The sequence below is a fragment of the Passer montanus genome, unplaced genomic scaffold (assembly GCF_014805655.1).
Source record: "Passer montanus isolate IOZ18808 unplaced genomic scaffold, ASM1480565v1 scaffold69, whole genome shotgun sequence".
NCBI classification, from domain to species: domain Eukaryota; kingdom Metazoa; phylum Chordata; class Aves; order Passeriformes; family Passeridae; genus Passer; species Passer montanus.
The window spans coordinates 569,744-589,651 of NW_024372036.1; the positions used below are offsets into that span (position 1 = coordinate 569,744).

Sequence of the window (19,908 nt, forward strand, 5' to 3'; positions counted from 1 at the left end):
ACAAGGGGCAGTGAGGAAAGCAGCACTGACACTCTTTGTGGATGAAAATCCAGGAGGAATGGGAGGTGAGGCAGGAGAGCTGGGTGACAGATGTCCACAAAATGGAGTGGAGGAGAGGAAGGTCAGAGTCAGGAGTGAGGAAGAGGGACATGAAGGAGCAACAGTGCTGGGCCAGGAGAACTAACCCAGCAACTCAAAAAATGATGACAAAGTTAAGGCAAGAAGCAGTCATAATTTGCTTCTCTAATCAGCCACTTTCACGACACATCTGAATATTTTTTCATGAAGGCCCCAGTTTTAACTGTCCTGTCTATTTCTCACACATTTTACATACAGGCACACTCTTGCTCAATTGGAAGTGATCCCATCTACTAAAAACTGTATCTCTTATTTTCACATGTCTTAGTCACAACTGCTGAAACCACATTTAAAGAGATTACCATAAACTATCCTCTTGGAATAGAGAAGGGAGCCTGGATTTTGCAGAGGTGACCTTTAAGGTTCTTCAGGTTTAAAAAAAAAAATGCCGAACAGGTTGGTTGCTTTATTTGTATAGATTTTGGTCATTATTCAGTCCCTGGACTCATAAGACATTGTATTATTTTGATATTTAGGTTCTGTTGGACTTAATTCAATTTAATTGTGGGCTGGTGTTGAAAGGGGCAATCCTGCACCCTCACTCCTGTCCCTCACAGCCCTGTTCGTGTTGGTGGAGGGAATGGGAGGCTGCAACTCACAGATCAGATGGGAAACCAACCTTCACAACAAACAAAATGCCCAAACAAGGAATTTTCTGTGGAATCACTCATCTGAACCAACCCCTTCTCCCCTCCTGTGAGTGGGAAGACTCCTTTAGCAGGAATATGCAGTGAGAGCAGACTGGGGGCACCCGAGGCTGCACCCACGAGGACCCTGGCACTGGTGAATAACCAAACACCCACTCCCCAAACTCATTAGATGGTAAAAATCTGCCTAGAAGGTCTGTGGAAGAAATCCTTTTTGTCCAGAGCCCCAGGACTGCACTTTGCAATTATTTCTTATGCAGTTATTTCTTCTGGACATCTCACCCACTCACACCATTGGTTTGTCTCTATGAAGTTCTGCAGCAGCACCAAACTCAACCACATTTAATACCAATTTCAAATGCAAGGCCTAAATATCATTACTTAGCTGTATTTTGAAGAAGTGGGGGGAAAAGAAAAAGCAGTACAGTTTTCCACCTTGGAAATAGCTTTGAAAATAAACAGTCTCTAATTACTCATTATTTGGCTCCAGAACAATAATTACTCCTATTAAAGAAGACAACACAAAACTGTTGCCATAGTGGCTGACATTTTAAATTGCATTTTGAGAATGCTTGATAGCAGCACAGCCTCTGCTTTCTTCCCTCCAAAAGAGAAAAAAGTTTTCCCTCACACTCTTCCACCCCCAGAGAAATTGAGAGGAAATTTACCTAAATTGTTCAAAGAAGCCCTGAACATAAACTAACAGTCACAGCATATCACACATTAACTGAATTAGAGGATTTTGATGTATTATTTTAGAATATCTGGTGATACCTAACTACAGAACTTGTATAACCTTGAAAAAATGAGATTTTCTTCATAGTTGATAATTACAGGACAAAAAGGATGCCTCTGGAAAAACGCTGTTTTCCAACATTTGTGTAGAACTCAACACATGCTAACTCACCACTCGGGTGAGTTAGGGTGGTTACACTTGGGTGGTTTTGTAACCACCTGGGTGGTTACAAAAGCAGTACACCTGGAATTAGATAAAATTCATCATAGAATTGCAAAGCACATTTTGAAAGGGGCCCCTGGAAGTCACCTAGACCAGGATCCTACTCAGAGCAGGACTGTCAGCATCAACAGATCAGTTCTGCTGCAAATTTATCCAGCCAGGCCTTGTAAAACACCGAGGATGGGGACCCTGTTTCAGTGCTGTGCCACCCACCTGGTAAAGAAAGAACTCCTCATGTCCAACGTTCCTGAATGTCCCTGGTAGATGCTGCTCTTTGTTATGTAATGTCATTTTCACTTACCTTGGCTTGCATTCAGCTTAGGGCCTACCAAAACCCCAGTTTTTTTCCCACTGGCCTATTTATTTTTTCCTGATTTTTTTTTGTTTTTTTGCTTGGAAAGGGACCTTAAAGATTATCTAGTCTGAACCCCCTGCCATGGGCAGGGAACTTTCTATTAGACCAGGTTGTTCAAAGCCCCATCCAACCTGGCCTTCAACATTTCCAGGTTGCTTCACTAAAACCAACTTGATCTGAACATTCTGTCTCAAGAAGGGACCTGACCCAAAAACCTGTCCTAGTCATCCTGTAAACACTAGGTTATCAACAGGCAACTCAAAATTATCTGTCTGAATAAGTCTAAAAGGGTTTCATGTAATGAGGAAAAGGCAAATTTCTTCCTGCAATGGAAGAGCTTCCTGCAGCTATCTAACTTTCCTCATGCTTGGTACATCCTGGAGAATGAAAATGGTCCAAGGAATAACGTGGGAAAAGCCAGTTCTCATCTCTAGCCAAGTCTGAAAAGTAACCTGGAAGTTCAATGAAATTAAGGTTTTTAGTCCTGTTCCCGTAATGTTTGTATTCATCACGTACAGCTCTAACACCTTACAAAATCAATTTGCTTTAATTTAATGTTCACACTAAGAAAGCAAAAGTCATTGCAAAGCCACACTGAACGGTCTTTAACATTCCTCTGTTTCTGAAGATTGGAGCCACCAGTAATTCAGTTTAATTTATGCCCACGAGCTGCCTAGAAGGCTCCAAATAAATGCCATTAACACAGTTGCTATGGAGGGCAGGGCTGGCCTCCACGGGAAGCTCCATCCCTCACGCTGCACTCACAGCGTGGCTCTCTCATCAAAGTGCTGTTAAATCTGGAAGCCACAAGCTGTGAAGGAATGAAACTCAGCATAGCTGGCACAATGCACAGCAAATGTCATCTGCCTCGTGTGAGTGGAATCTGGCAGCTCCGTGCGTCTCCTCTCAGCTGATTCCTCGGGAAGCCGAGTTCCCGTGATGCTGGGTGAGACACGTGCAGAAAACGTGGACAAGGAGACCAGGAGGAAATGGCTTGGGGCACCAGCTCGGTGCAATCACATGTCCAAGCTCATGGAAATTCCAGTGGCAGCTCTGCCCAGCAAGCTCAGTTCTTCCTTTCTGGCAGAACTACACAAAGTGGTCAAACTGTGCTTGCAGGGAGCAATATGAACACCAAGGTGTTGCTATTACGGTTCCCAGGTTATTTTTCTCACCAAAGAAGGGCTGGCAAAGCAGTTCTAAGGCACAGCAGCTGCCTGGTGTCCCCTGCTGACCACGCATGGTCCATGTGTTCTGTCTGATGCCCCTTCCTCCCTGCACTGATGGCTGCAGCCGGACAGGGGCAGGAGCTCCACACCTGCTCCAGCTGCAGGCAGGAGACACCAGGAAAAATGAAAAGCAGGAAAACCTGGCCTGCAGTATTTGTCCAGTCACACTCTCCTGCCAGATGCATTCAAAATGTGTCTTTCATCACTGCCTGGCACCTCACAGAAGTGTCCATAAAGCAACTCATATCAATATCCAGATTTTCTCTGGGAGCGAGCTCAAAGCCAACAAGTCTGAGCTTGTTAATAATGGAGATATTAAAAAAAGTTTAAAAAATTAAGCTTTAAAACTGTCCTCAGCTAGTATCTCTGTTTTTCCCCTCTATTGATTGCATTAAGAACTCCAGTCCTAACTACCTTCTTAAAACCTTAAAGAAGCACTGCCAGTCCCAGTCCTTTTCTCATGCAAACCTCAGGTGAGACAATATTTTTCAGGGCATAGACCATTTTCCTGTTTGGGACAGAGACCAGAATGTGGGTGTACATCCTTCCCCTCCTCTCCCACTTGGAGGTTCTTGTGATGTCAAAGCAATGTCTGAACAACAAGGGGAGGAAACCCCAAAACTTGGGATTTAGCTACCCTTGGTGGGAGAAGAGAAATCATGAAATTTAACCAGCACAGTGAAATCAGCCAGAAATGATGAGCTTCCTCCCATCTCCTCAGCAGCTAGTTAATAAATTAATGGCTTTCAGCTTACAATGAGAAAAGTAATTTGTTTAGAATTAACACAAACACTACGAGTCTTAATGTGAGTCCCATTTTCACCTCAGCCCTTTCTTTGCCAATTTCCGAGGGGCTGAACAGGCTCAATTTACATTAAGAGAAAAGTGTAGTAAGGCACTTCTCTGCACACTGCAAGAGCTGGTTGAAGAATCCATTTATGCACAGCTCAGAGCAGGAACCAGCCCAAAATGAAGCTGCATTAAAAACAGGGACTCATCTGAGGTAACTGCTGGGGAAACTGCACACACAGATGTCCCATAAAGATCATCTCTGTGAGAGGGAAAAACCCAGCACAGAGACCCAGAGCTGAGGCTGTCTCACTTCATGCCAAAAGATTTTGCAATACAGTTTTGGTTTCCTTTTCTTGTTTTTTTCTTCCTTTGAAATGTGAGTAACTTGGAATTTCATTAAAACACACTGCAGGAGTACCCACACTTTCTGCCAACAGATAAGTGGCAAAGGTGTTTCTCTGATTTTCCTCGCCCCCCCAAATCCTGAGAATTTTTCCTCTTACCTGCACAGGGACTCACTGCAAAGCCCACTCTCCTCTGGGCTCTGTCAAAGATGACATAAAACCCTTCCATGACTGTAGCACCAATGACCAGAGCGTTTGTGGAGGAGGAGATGCCGAATCGGTAGCACTGCAAATTATCTCCTATCACAAGGATGGGCTGAATGTAAAGCTGTAAAAAAGAAAATTAAAAAAAAAATCAGAAAATTTAAAAAAAAAACCAAAAAACCCCCCCAAAAAACTAGAAGCCAGAGTGTAAAAAGCAACACCTCACAGCAGGTAGGAGTTCAGACTTTTTCACTTTATAGTTCAGGCACGCAAATTCCACGGGGAATAGAGGATGGATAGGGGTAAACAGATTTTTGTACATGATTTAAAACTGGTCAAAGCTAACAGGCAGGTAAAGAGGTAAGGCTGGTGGATTCTAAAATGAGTTTGAATGCAGTCAGTCACTACATGCAGGTCAACAGCAAATTCTCAAGATTCTCACTTTTTACCATATTTTCCATAAGGGAAGGATGGCTGAGGCAGAACCTGGGAGATGAGCTCAAATTAGAGAATAATTAATTATTAAAAGAATTATTAGGATGGAGTTGATTCAGAGAGCATTCAGTGTCAGCTTCAAGGTTCTAGATTTTATAAATTCAAGTCACATTTCACCCCCTGTCTCCTCGGGGAAGATGAATGATTGCCAAGCTACATGATCAATACAGAAAAAGCTTATCATAAGGCTTTACTATATTTCAAGTTAAAATGTACTTAATAGGTTCATTCTTCCCTTTGCTCCTGCCTGTCCCTTGAGGTAAAAGAATGTATTAGTAATGTTAGACAATACCAGCCTGTACTGGAACTTACAGTGGGAGGAGAAGGCAGAGAAGAAAAACAAAAGTGGCACATTATATTCTAAATATAATGGTATGGATGGAATATTAATAAAAGATAAACCAGGCGAGTTACAGAAACTGGTGGAGAGCTCACAAAGGGTCATTGCCCAGATTTTCATATTCAGAAGAAGTGCTCCCACTCAAAATGCCACGAGAAACAAATCAATTCCCTTCCCCAAACGAGAAGATCAAAACGAGCAGAGACATTCTGTATTGACAATCTGATGTGGCCAAAGCTCATGAAAACAAAACAGAAACTTGCCTATTTTTCCTAACAAATTGAAAAAAAGTAATTCCCAACTGGATGGTCTGCACTGGGAGGGAAACTGTGCTTTGTCCCTTTCTTTTTTGCTTTTAGGTTTGACAAGTTTGTTATTTTCCCTGTTTAAAAACTGATTTTTAAAATTTGATTAAAAAAGGTTTTCCTTGCATGCAATAAGCCAGTTCCCTGTCACTGCTAAAAACAGCTCCTATTTTTAAAGAGTGTGTGCTTTATAATAATAAAAATAAATGCAGAGATGAATAAACAAAGAAGGTTGAGACCTGTGGTAGGATAGAGATCCGAAACGACCTACTGGAGTTTTCATCCCTCAGGTAAATGGAGAGTTTGGGAAATAAGGACCAAGGTTTTTCAGTTCTATCCCAGCATGCAAGCTGTGTACCAGTCCAGAATTCAGAAGAGAATTCTTGTATCTGAAAAACAAACCAACCAAACAAAATTATTCTTAGAGATTACAGCCATTTTGATAAATTTTTGTGAATGATCACTGCTACTATTTGATACTTCTTTAATTTCCATGGGGAAATTCAAGAACACAAATCTGAGCTGCTTCTTTAAGGACAAAGGCAAAAACCCAAACCCCAACACCCACACCGAGGTGTGCCATGACCCATCATGACCTGGAGAAGGGGGAAGAGGCAAAAACAAGTTTAGCTCTCCCTTCCCTCCTCATTTTTGTCCCATTATTTCCTCTACTGCAGTGAACACGTGGCCTCCCTGAGCAATCACTTCCACAATGGGATTTTACTGCCTCCCTCCCTCCCCTCAGACCAAACACCAATGGTTTTGCATTTTACATTCTATAAAAAACACAAACCAAAACACAAACCACGTGAATATATCATGGGATAATGAGGTCACCTCCCTTCCTCATGCACCTACAGCTCCTTACTCAGCCTCAGAGTTTTGAAGCCAAGGGCTAAGCCAAAAATCTCCTGGCATCTGAGGGAATCAAAGTTTGCTGTAATGGAAAAAAACACACCCTCTGTCTCTTTTGGAGCCCTGTCACTCCCTGCCAGTACAACCTGACACGCTTTTGAAATAAAACTGATCAACAGTATTTTGTAACATATCCATGGAACTAACAAAACAAAAAGCCAACCCCTACAGAGCTTGTTTGGCTAAGACAAACATCTTGCTCAATGTTCCTGCTCCCTGAAGCTGACCTGCTGACAGATCTGAGCAAAACCCTTCCTCATTTTACCGTGTTTCTTTGGCTGGTTCTTGTTCCTCCACAAAACAGCAGAAGGGAGGAGCTTGGATGGGCTGAATGGTTTCCCTCTGGGTGAGGGAAAAAGAGGAAATCCAGCCTCTACACTCTCCTAATTTCTATTTATCTGTGATGGATTATTCTGTATGCATCAGCTCATTCATTAAAATATGGCATTTTACAGGTGACAGGCACTCACCCACTGCCACACCTGCCAATGAAGTGTTTGTTAGGGCTCCTTCCCTAACAAACTCCTTCCCATTTCTCAGGTGACAGGCACTCACCCACTGCCACACCTGCCAGTGAAGTGTTTGTTAGGGCTGCATTGAGACTCCTTCCCATTTCCAGGTGCTCTGCTCTGTTCTTGGGCCTCAACAAGCACAGACTCATGTGAACAAGGAGATTTCCCACCATGAACAGCCTTTTTACCCTGAGCTCTCAGCTCCTGCTGAAGTGCATCCCTTGGCACGGGGCAGAACACTCTTCCCTCACCGCTGCGTCCCAGGCCAAACCTGCTGAGAAATGCAGTCCTCCTCTCTTTCCTTTTTGTCTTGAAAAGCAGATGTGAGAAAAACTGCAAGGTACCACCCAGCCAGGTCAGGCCAAGCCTATGAAGTGCTCTGTTTGAAGTGCCTGCTTTAATTTCCCAGAATGACTGCTTAATGCACTGCATTTCTTTCCCTTCCTTCTGCACGCTGCAGCAACGCATGTGGGAGACTGGAGTGCATGATCCCCAAAAGGCTACTAAAATAAAGATTTTAGGATTATCTGAGCCTTCCTTCATTCAACTCTTTAACTGGCCATTGTATTCCTGCTGTCCTGACTTCAGCTCAGTGAGGTGCAGTAGGTGTCCCCCCTCCCTGGCTCATCCCTGCCCATCTGCCAAAATCACCACCCTTCAACACCAAACTGCATCACAACAGCTGCTCCCTGAAAGCCTTCAGTCCAAATAATTTAAGTTTAAAAAACCATCTGCACCCCTAAAGAGCACAGAGCTCACAGCCTTGTTTTTGAACCCAGCCGAAGAAAGAAATGTGTCACAGTTATCCCAGTTTATCTGAGGGGGAAATAACATCTGGCTGGGCTGCTCATAACAAGCTAGGAGGAGCAGGAACTTGTTAACCCGGCTCACCTGTGGTCAGAAAAGTGTGTCTGACTACAGCAGATGGTTTTTTTTCCAGTGGTACATCTCCTGCCAGAAGCACAGAGCCGCAGTACAATTGCTGAAAATACCCATTTTCCTGACATTGCTCCTACACAGCTGGAATCCCATCCCTGCACCCTGTAACTACTTTCTTATTTAGTAGACTATCTCCTTTGTTTAGAGCTGTCAAAGTAAATTCTGGGCTGTGTGGAGGGAAAGGGGTAGAGCAGAAAGGTCCTAGAGATTTAAAAGAACTAAAAAAAAAGCTACTTTATGCATTTTTAATAGGAACACAGAAAAAAAAAATCAGAGTGAATGGTTCTCCTCTAATACCTTATTGATCTATCCACTGTTTCCTTCTGAAGTGGAAAGCCCCAGTTCAAATGTCCTGACCAGCATCAGAGGGGAGTGTGGATCACTGTGACCACTCCCCAGGAGGATTCCTTATCCACAGGGTGACACTACAAGAGCTCCTGGGCTGGCTTCTTTCAATTCTCCCCCCACAAGGACTGAAATTGTTCCAGTCATCACTTAAGTGCTGTGCAGAGAGGAGAACTCGTAACTGGTACATTTATTTCAGATGCTGGACATCTGCAGGCAGTGAAGGACACTTCATGCCAAATCTCTGCTCTCCATCAAGCAGGAGAAAGGATCTCAATCTTGAATTAGCAGCACACTTTAGGCAAACTCTGTCTTTGGGGCAGCTGCTTTGCTGTGTTTCCTGTGATTTGCATCAACAACCACTGGCTGATTGTGAGTCCATGACAAAAATACTCAGTCTGTTCACACTGAAATAGCTGGTGTTTATTCTTCCTCTTTAACCTTCTTGGTGCTGTTCCTTGTGTGGAACAGAAATTTATGAATAGTTTTTATTAACCAGAAAATGCTGCTTCAGCCACTCTGCACAGAGAACTCCACCATTCCTGTGCCCTACTTCTAAAGCCCACTCTGTTTCCAAAGAAAGATGCTTTTGAACATAAATAATTCAATAATGAAGGTCAAAAGCAGCTTTATTGATATGAATAACCCTAATGAATGGCATTTATTCTAGACAGCACTAAGAATTATACTTGGAAAGGAACTGCTTGCAGCAGCAGGTTCTCCTACTTTATAAACACTCTGTTTTGAATGAAAAGACTGATTTTTGCACTCTTAATACTTTGAATCAGAGCAACAGGGATTATGTCTGTGTTTCTGAAATGCTTAGAATAAAATACACAATTTCTGCCCTATTTCTGATGCATTTCCATACTCACACTTCTTGTCTGCACTTGTTCTCACCCCTTTTCCCTCCTCCCTTATTTTTTCCACCTCTCCCTTTCCATCAAAGGCCATCAGTCATTCCTCCCTTATTAACAGGGCTGGACCAGGGAAGGCTCTGCTCCCCTCAGGTGAAAAACCCCTGACTTGCAAGGCAAGGCAGCAGAGCTGAGACCCCTTTCAAAGACCCTGTGATCCTTGAATTTCACATTTCTGAGCAGGTTTCATGGCATTTTCTTACCAGGGACGTGCGAGCTATTGCCTGCACCACAGCACTGAAGACTTTCTCTGGCAGTCGAAGGAGAGTGGTTCCACTGTCTACTATGGCTTTATCAGCATTGTACTGGGGAGGGGAGACAAAAAAAAATAAAACAGAGAGAGAAGTTGTACTCTGTAGTTACTGTAATGCAGATCCCACTGTCTCCTGAGCAGAACAAAGCTGCTCCTTTTTGGCAGCTGCCTTCCCAGAACTGCATGTCAGACTTGTCAGCAGCTCTCTCCAGCTGACAGCTTCAATTCCAGTGAAATCTGAGAGCAAAAAAAAAAGGCAAGATACTATCAGGCTAGACACAAGAGTGGGTTTATCTGCGCTGGTCAGGAAATTACTGTGTCACCACAGCTGGTGCAAATGGTCACAGTGCTGTAAAAAAGTGAATTCTGGCCCCTCTCAGAGGGAGCAAAAGCATTTTAATATTCAGTAGGCAGGTGTTAAACACCCTGATGCAGCTCCCAAGCCCTGAACCAAGATCTCTGCTAGCATGAGGAGAGCTCTGGTTTAAACATAGCAGCCTGTTTTAATGGCTGGCATATCTAATCTAAGAATAAGCAGAAAAAATTAAGCCTTATTACATGTCTGTACTGGCTCAAGAGTACAAATGTCACACTTTTATCCCTTGACTGCTGAAAAACCCTAAAACACACAAAAAACCCCCAAGTACAAAGAAACTGAAGTTTGTCTTGCTGCCTTAAAATCTGCACAAAAAAACACCCATAGCAAACAGCTCTCTTATTACTAAAAGTCCAACCCTAAAATGAAGAGATTTCAGCAAACTTCAGGTACAGTCAATGAGGTATAAACTTTTAAAAGGGTGAATTTTTTTTCATGAACTCCTTAAAAACTATGATTAACTGAGGGGGGGAAGGCAAGTAGCAGTGGCAGCAATTTGCATTAACTACTTTTGCTGCCAGCTTAGGCAGCAGGATTAATATAACTGAGCTGTGACATGTTTATGGCATAAGCATAAGACACAGGATGATGTACAGCCTAAGCTACTTAGGAAGAGGTCAAACAGTAAGTGAATTTAAAATGCACTGGTTTGGATGTTATCAAGTCACATGGAGTCCCTTTAGGGCAGTGACAAAAATAAAACCCACCGAAAAAGTTAGAAAAAGTAACTCTTGACAGTTATTTCCACATTTTTTGAGAGAGCTGCTATGGGGCTGCCATACAGAGCTGAAAGAAAAGCAAACAGGAAATCATTTATTACACACTTGGAAATACTTCTAAAGAGTGGAAAGAAATGCCAAGGCATTTTGGAGTCCATTTTAACAGATTTGTATCACAAAATACACAATCACTGGCATCCTGGAATGCAACCCTTGGAAAAAAGTAGTTAAAAGGGTTGACCATTGATATAAACCTGTGCAAAAATCTGGGATTTTTGTAGTGGGATTGCTCACATGGGGACTGAGCACCTGCTTTTGCCTTCTTGGCTTTCCTGGTTAATATTTACCAGTGCAAAGTGCACTTCTGGCAGCTCAGCATTCCCCCAGCCCAGGCTCAGGGCCACAGCTGTGCTGGAGCTCTGGACACATTCCCAGCATTGGAGCAAGGGGATGACTTTTCCCTGGCAAGGAAAGGAGCAGTCCCTGGTGAAGGCTGTGGAAAAATGTTCCATTTCCTAGCAAACAGCAGAGAGGAGAGAGGGCACACAGCTCCTCACCCCCCAGTGAATCATGCATCCTCTGCGAGCTCCCAGCTTTAATTGTGCTGCTCCTGTTTTACTGCTCTTCCTCTGAATTTCTGTGGAATTTCTGTGGGAAGGTCTCCTTTGATCCAGGAAGGCTGGATACTCCTGCACCAGTGAAAGCAACCCCTGGCTCAGAAGAGAGCAACAATTACAGGAAACTTTCCTGACACACCACTGAATTTTTCAGTGAGTTGTTTTCTGGCAACAGCATGTATTAAACCACTGAAGGGCTCCCCTTCAAAAACATGTTGACTGTTTTTTAAGGCAAGAAAGAAAAGCAAACATTTGTTTTAAAGGACCAGCGGTTTTTGCTTTCCTAACAGCACAACAGAGAGAGGCATTTAAATAGACCTTGTTCTGCTTATTGAGTTGAAAGATGCTGTGACTCATTTTAAATAATTGATATGGCAATATGATTTCAATATTTTGCATGGGAATATAATATTTATGCACATGTAATACTGGAATCATGAATTTCACTTAATTTATGTGAACTACAAAAACTTTAAACTTATCACATCCCATTGATCTCCAACTAAGAGCATCAGAGTAGAATGAAATTAGGATGTCTAAAGAAATTGGGGCATAAAAAATACAGAACTAAAATCAAAACATGAATACCAACAAGCAAGAGTAAAAAAGAGATAAAGCATGCACATACACATATATCTTCCACAAAACAAAAAGAAAAAAAAAAGAAATGCCTTTGGAATAAAAATTGCAACAGCACAGTCTCATTAGACTGATCTAGATACAGCAGAACATTATTCCTAATAGAAACAGAAAGCTTATCCATCAGGAATAATAACTGCCAACCACAAGAGAGCAAAACTTGATTGCAAGAACATAAAAGAGAAAAGGAAGCCTAGGATGAGAACTTCAGGAAGCAACCCAGGGTGACACCTGCCCACTGCCATCACGAGTGTGAGCTCAGACAGGGGTCAACCCAAAATCTCCCATTTCCTTTGACAAGAATTGCTTTAATTCATTTCTCAGGAGACCGCAGTGCACATCTGCTTGCCAAGACAAAACTGACCAGTCAGGGTTGGTTTTTTTTTCTATTTTTCTCAGCCAAACTTGCATTTCACAGAGACAGGAACACAGCAGGGCCAATACCTCTCTGCAGTCCAGCTGGAGGTTCTGTCCCCCCACCTCCAGCTTGAGGATTTCCACCTGGTAGTACCACTCCTCCTTGATGGGTGTGTACCAGATATCCCCCGTGTACAGGCTCGGCTCAATCCCACCCAGCACCTGAGGGACAGGAGAAAAGATGTCACTTCCTTCAAAATCCCATGTGTTTAGCTCTGGGGCAAGTGCACACAAAAAAGGGGGATGTTTAATTGTGATACTCAGGGGCACCGAAGTTTTAATTTAGCACCGTGTGTTAGGATTTTACTGTCAAGTTCTCTGTCAATAATAGAGCAGCATGAAACATTTAGACATGAAACAGATTGTGCTTCAAACAGAATTCCCATACTGGGCCAAATTATCAGCATTTTCACCTACAACCTCACACTAATTCTATTATAAAAGTGCCACTATTTATAATTAAAACAGTAGTAAACCAGCATTTTCAGTGGATAAATCTAGGCACTGCATAAAAATGGGATAGAATAATAAACTTACACATGAATAATTTGCTTTATCAGATCAGAAAAGCTTTAATACTGTCCAAGAAGATTTCTTTTTTTCTGACACACATCCGAAATGAAATCCCATCCTGGCTCTGCTATCACTCCTACCTTCCATCAAAACCTAGGCTGAGGATGGCTGGGATCATTTGTGGACTCTGACTCTGAACTAAACTTAAGAAAATTCTCTCTTGGTCTTCAGTTACACAAAAAACATTTACAATATGTGAATTCTCCTCAAAATAAGTGTTTGTGATCAGCTCCTGTGCTGAGATGTTTATTTCAGCATCATTTGGGAGCAGTCATTCCATCTCCCAGTTCCAGATACATAATGGGCCAATTCATGGTCCCACTAAAGGTGATGGAAAGACTTCCCAGAGTAACAAGCAGGAGATCTGATCTACAGATTTTTCCCTTTAATATGTTGTTTACAAAAAAAAAAGAAAATACCCTTTATTCCTCTCCCCCTTTTCACATCACATTTAAAAAAATATTGTAGCATTTTGATGAGATTGAACAAATTTATCAGCTGCATAAGGGACTACTCGGTTTGAGAAATACAGCAGAATCTGCCCTGAGGAAACATCACAACATTCACGTTTCTCTTTGTTAAAAGATGAAAAGTTTACTCAAACTTGAGAGAGAAAAAAAAAAGAATTGAGAATGAAAATAAATAACACTTAAATTTTGCCTAAGGGCTTAGTTTTTCTTTAAAAATATAGGAAACATATTTAAAATACAAAAATATATTTAAACACTAAATTTGGCAGAAGCAGGATAGTCAGAGAAAAGAGGGAGAGAGGTGAACAAAGATACATTTTCCCTCTCCTACTGACAGATACCCACAAGACTACCTCCGTTGGTACCACTTCCAGAAACAGGGAGTCCAGCACCACACATCTGCAGGGAGAAAATGTTGGGGATCTTTGCCTGCCTCACGAGGGAATCAAAGAATGTCTCCACAGAACTGGAAGGCTGGAAGGTGTTGAAAAGCAAAACAAACACACAAACAAAAACAACAACAAAAAAAAGAATTGCAGGGTTCATTAGAAAGTTTCTTCACAGAAATCAGCAAATCATTCAAACAAAACCACTTTTCATTAGTAAATTGAATTTCTGACAAGCAGCTGATGAAAGTTCTAGACATAATAAGCCATTAAAACCCCAATATCTGTCATTTTTCTGTTTCTGTTGTTTTTAAAAACATTTTTACTCTTGGCCACTGTCAGGACTGTTGCTGCCAAATCCCTAAAACACAGGAGTAATTTTCAATTTCAGTTTCCAAACTCAAACTCCAGTTTCAGGCAGAAACTCTCACAGATAATTTCTATTTGGAAAAGGCTCTGTGTTATTAAAACACTCAAAGGTAACTTGCTTTTCACTCTTTCCCATAGTTAAAAAGCAGAATTTTAAAGTCAAGATTGTCAGTTTTTCAGCAGTTGAATTCTAACCACCTTTGAGTTGAGTGTCCCAAATTTCCTCTCTTTTCTCTTGAAGAACTTCATACCCAAGCACGCTCTCTCCAGCTGGGGACTGGCCAGGTTCTTCCTGACACTGCAAGTCCTGTTTTCCTTTGCAGCCACTGGAGTGCTGCAACTTCCCTGTAACTCAGATTTGTGTGCATGGAGGTCAGAGGGGCCAAGTGCTCTCACTACACAAAGCCCAGAGCAGCCTCAGAAGCCAACAGCCCTGCAGTCCTTGGAAGAAGGGAAGAAATGCCCTGAGTACTCTGTTTGCCCAAAGCAGAATTTGAGAACAGAAAAGCTTCTCTTCTTCTTCTTCTTCTCCTTGTTCTCCTTCTTCTTCCTCTTCTTCTTCTTCTTCCTTTTCCTCTTCTTCTTCTCCTTCTTCTCCTTCATCTTCTCCTTCATCTTCTCCTTCTTCTTCTTCTCCTTCTCCTTCTTCTTCCTCTTCTTCTTCTCCTTCTTTTCCTTCATCTTCTCCTTATTCTTCTTCTCCTCCTCCTTCTTCTTCTCCTTCTCCTTCTTCTTCTCCTTCTCCTTCTTCTCCCTTCTCCCTCCTGCTGACAGTCCATGAAGTCAATAAAAACAACTCTCACACACCTCCAGAGTAAAGCAGGCTCATCAGGCAGTGCTGAATCGTTTGTTCTGTCTGGGTAGAATTCACTTTGGGATGGGAAGGTTGAAAATGGTAACTTTGTAGTTTTCCGATCACGTTTTCAGTTTTAGATTTGAAGGTTATACATTTTGGGTTATAAATTTCAGGTTTTAATTGAATCTTCTACCTGAATTTACTTCCTCCAGAGGAGCAGGATGTACTTGGTTCTATGTTCCTGGAAATACTGTAGCCAATATTTGTTCTGAAATTATCCATCCACCTCAACGTTTACTCAATGAATAGAGAATGGCCTAGAATGAACTGCTGAGGGCTTTGCCTTGGACCAGTTTTGAGAAGCATCCTCAGAGCTCTAAAACCTCCCTCCACACACATCCCACAACCACACTCTGGTACTACAAGCTCTGTAAAAGCTTATTCATCCCAGAGGAGCTAAAATCAGCATTTCCAGCACCAGAAAAGCTGAAATCCTCACGTGGCACTGTGGCACCACCACAACCCAGCTTATTCTTTCTGGAACAAAGACAGAAGATCTGTAGGAAGGGGTGGCTGGAAGGGTGGAGCCTAATGCTGGGAGATCATCTGCTGGCATTATTTTAGCAGATTTCTGTTTATTGTCCTTGTGAAAGGCAATCAGGGGGGAAGGGATGGTTTACCTTGGCTAAGGCATCGTAGGCAAGACCCAGGATCCCGTGCCACTTAACCCCTGGCAGGAAGAAGTTCTCTGACTCCAGGATGGTGGCAATGTTGATGGTGTAGCTGCCATAGAGTCCTTTGGGCATGGTGATGACATCTGTGCCCAGAACTCCAGTCCAGCTGCCTTGGCTGTACTTCACTGTCACCTCAATGCCTTGGGACCTGTATGTGCTTGACCTTTAAAAGGAGAGGACACACTGATGCACGGGCTGTTCATTTACAGTGCAAGACAACAGAATATATTCCAACTCAATTTTGCCCAGAGAGGGGAAAAAAAAGGTAAATTAAGTATGCAAAATATGTATTCATACTGCTCGTAAAATCAGGTAAAAGCAGAAATTAAAAAAACCCCAAAAGTCAAAGCCCCATTTTTATCCAGAAGCCATCAATAACTCAGATCTTCAAATGTTTTTTTTTTAAAAAAAAACAAATAATCCAAGATATTATGCCACCTAGTGCAGTGTCCCTGACTCAGACTGGTCCACAGAAGCAACACTTTTTAACTGGAGAAGGACTGTTAAATGGCACTAGAAAATAGAAAGCTACTGAATTCAAATCTAAAATTGAAATGCTAAGCTAACTGAATAGCTGTAGACTAATACCTCATTAATATTTCTAAAAGATCCTTTTTGGTTAAATTGGAATATTATTGTGAGTACCAGCAGTGAGATAGAGGTTTCCCAAGTCTGCAGTTTGACCTGTCTATGAGGAAGTAAGTAGAATTTGATATTATTAACAAATGATTCACTGATTTGGAGAAGAAAAGGAACTAATTTATTCTAGACCAGGGAAGCAAAGGCAAAGGAGCCGTTAAGTATGGCAAGCAAAAGAAGGAACTGAATCCTGTTTAAAAGGCTTAAAAAAATTAGTAAAAGCTTCAATAGATTTTTCATTTTAAAGACCTGTAATCCATAAATATTTTTCTCATATCCCACACACATCTCTACTGAAGAATTTCAAGTTCTAGATCCCTCACAATTTACTTTGGATCCTCTCCTTGGCACACAGCTTCCTATTTTAGAGAGATAGATGACCACACTCAGTTCATCTCAAGAGACTTTTCACAGCTTTTTGGAAAGTAAATTAAGGGTGGGGGAAAGCATAAAATAAATTTATAACATCATCTTTACATGTGTGTAGAAAAATAGAAAGGCAAGGGTTTATCAGGGGAAGATACTTTGATCAATCCAGCTTCAATCCAACAGCCACATAAAGCGGCTTCACAGGCCCTGTGCCTGAGCTCACCAGCATGAATTTGGGGTCATTTTCATTATTATGAGGAACAAGCTTCAGATGGCAGCATGGACAAGTCCCATAATTCAAACACTTTCTCCTGAGGGACACTTTGGCCATAGGGACCATGCAAATGATTCTCCCCAGGCAGGGAGGCCAGGTCTAACCCTATAAGCAGTTCTTGACACTCCCAAGACCTAACCCTTCAAGAGTTGACAACCAAGGCAGCAGAAATACACCAGATAATATTTCAAGATGCAGGAGTTCCAGAGACACTCTGATTACCTGCATCTGATCACCTCCACTGCTCCTGTGTAATTCTGCATTTCTGTGACACTTACACAAAGGAACATCTCAGCTCAGGCAGGGTCCTCAGAACACCTCTGTGACACTGGCAGGACATTTCATAAATCAAAATAGAGTCTGAATAATTAGCGGCATAAGGGAAACTGCGGGGGCAAAAAATGAAAGGGAGAATACTTTTCTTCATGTAGAAAAGTGTCTGGCTGAGCAGCAGAAGAGGAAACATCTGAAAACAGAGAAAATTGAGTGCTGGGAGAATAAAGTGAAGCAAATCTGCAGACACAAGCAGTGCATGACTAGAACAGCAGCAGCACACAGCTCTTCTTCCAGAAGCAGGAAGGGCTGTGGACCAGGACACAGAAAGACTGGATTCACTTTCCAGCACAGCTGCTGACCTTTCCTGCTTCCTCAGCACTTGTGCCTCAGCTTCCCCACCTGCAGACATGGATATGAAGAAACTCATCTCATTTGTAAAGCTCACAAATGTCATATTGAAAAGGAGACTTTATTACTTCCTTCAAGGAGCAAAACTGGTAACACGGGAAGGGATCTTGCAGTAAATTAGATTCTGTTCTGCAAAACCACTTCCCCATCCTCTTGCAGGTAATCAGCCACAGGTTTTTTTCACCTTTCCACCTCACTGATCTAAAGGAAGAAAACTTCAGAGGTCAAAACTAGAGACTAGTTGTAATTCATGGGCTGAGTGTTGTAAAACAAACACACAGCACAGAAAAGAAAATTACAAACAAGCTGTTTTGGCTGTGATAAGAAAAGAAGAAATTCACCTCTTCCAGCAGGACAAAGTAGACAGAGGCAAGGAATAAGGGCTCCTAGATCATGGTGCTGTAGGGATCCTACTCCCTTTTCCCTCACCTTCCCATTCCCATCTTCTCTCCAAAGCAGCCACCAGAAACCTGGTCCTCAAAACTCACATGGATCTCGAGCCCCAGCTGAGCAAACCAGCAATGGGGTCATTTTCTCTTGCAGGGTTAATCCTCATTACCAGCACAGGACAAAACACCAGAATCTTATTTCTCATGTCACAATCCCTTTGCAGCAAGCTCAACATGGAGCAGCAAATCCACCATGTGCAGGAAGCCCTGCATAACACCGACCTCACCAAATAACTCAAATGTGAAAATACAACAGAAATTATTGATTTCTAACCAAGAAGTCCCATCTAATCTGCAGGGCTTCCACAAAGAGTTTATAATCAGCCCAAACCACAACCTGTACAGTGCACACACCCAACCTGGCAGGATCACACTGCAAAAGCAGCAAAACAAGCTGCTTTGTTTCTTTTGTTTGATGGTATATAACTTATCGTATTACCTCAATTTATTGCCTATATTTCCCTTACCTCCCTATCTCTTGGAAAGATCAACTCTTGAGCAGCTTGCTTTTGAAGCTTCAGATGGTGAGGCAGTAGTAGTCTTTATTTATTTACTGAAATAAAACTGAACACTGTTCCTGAATACTGAAAGCCCTGAGCATGTCAGATTTACATACTGCTGCAGAGCCATCACTGATCACTTGGGTTCAAGTGTAAAATTCCCTTTATATGTCTGTTTAAGTAGCTCTTTTATCATAAGTAGAGTACTCAACAAAACTACTTGTTATTTTCAACAGCATGAGAAACAAACACCGTGATTTCTTTTCAGATCAGGACAAATCAGGTAATTTTGCAAAACCTTATACATCATGGTGACTTATAGAGCATGATTATCACAGCAAACTCAGAACTTTTTACCCCAAAGGTTTGTCAGAGCCACTCAAAAGCCTGAGCTGTAAAAGAGTGCATGGTAACAGCTTTACTCGCTTTGTAAAGAAAGAGACAGATAATTAAACAGCAGGATTATATCACATAGATTATATGACACACAACATCATTTAACAAGTTAGTTCTGGAATTGCTCCAGGAGGGCTCTTCCTGAAAAACACACTCTCTGGGTCCTTTGAAACAAAGATAATGCCTCTCCCATGCACCCCCCTCAATTTCCGTCAAAAAAGAATCATGCATTCAATTTCTGATTTTGATCATCTGAATAAAATTAAACTAAGAGTGTGGCACCAGGAAATTAAGCCCCATCACTCTCTCCAACACAACATGAATATTCTAATAAGCACACATCTATAACTCATAACCCATTAATTTAACAAATTACTAATCTTTCTTCCCCCTTGTCTTCAACTTGCAGTTTAAGACATCGGAAGCACTCCGTGACAATACAGGGGAAAACTGCAGGAGTGATTACCAGATGAGAGAAAACCCCTTTATCTAATCTTAAGTGTTCCTCCTAGGAAGGAAGAAAAGTGCCCACAGGTCGTTTTTCTCATTTACACGTGGGCAAAGGTTGCTCCTGGGTAATTTTGCAGATCCAGCCGATGTGATATCAATGCCCCTGTTTACCATCCCTGCAAAATCACAACAACCAAGCATGCTGGTTTGGGCTGGGGATGGAGTTAATTTTCTTCACAGCAGCCAGCACAGGCTGTGTTTTGGATTTGTGCTGGAAACAGAGCTGAAATATAGAGATGTTTTTGTTATTGCTGAGCAGATCTTGCACAGAGCCGAGGTCTTGTCTCCCTCTCAGCTCACCCC

The 19,908-nt window shown here is 42.1% G+C and overlaps 1 protein-coding gene across 1 annotated transcript in view; it reads right to left on the bottom strand.

Moving 5' to 3' along the window:
* BACE2 (beta-secretase 2) overlaps positions 1 to 19,908 on the bottom strand; it is a 47,712-nt gene that overhangs the window by 1,062 nt on the left and 26,742 nt on the right. The window contains exons 3-8 of the mRNA XM_039729500.1: positions 15,731 to 15,947; positions 13,845 to 13,973; positions 12,484 to 12,618; positions 9,639 to 9,740; positions 6,047 to 6,196; positions 4,623 to 4,791 (exon numbers count right to left, since the gene is read on the bottom strand). Of these exons, the coding sequence (XP_039585434.1) occupies positions 4,623 to 4,791; positions 6,047 to 6,196; positions 9,639 to 9,740; positions 12,484 to 12,618; positions 13,845 to 13,973; positions 15,731 to 15,947 (902 nt within the window). The remainder of the gene's footprint in view (positions 1 to 4,622; positions 4,792 to 6,046; positions 6,197 to 9,638; positions 9,741 to 12,483; positions 12,619 to 13,844; positions 13,974 to 15,730; positions 15,948 to 19,908) is intronic.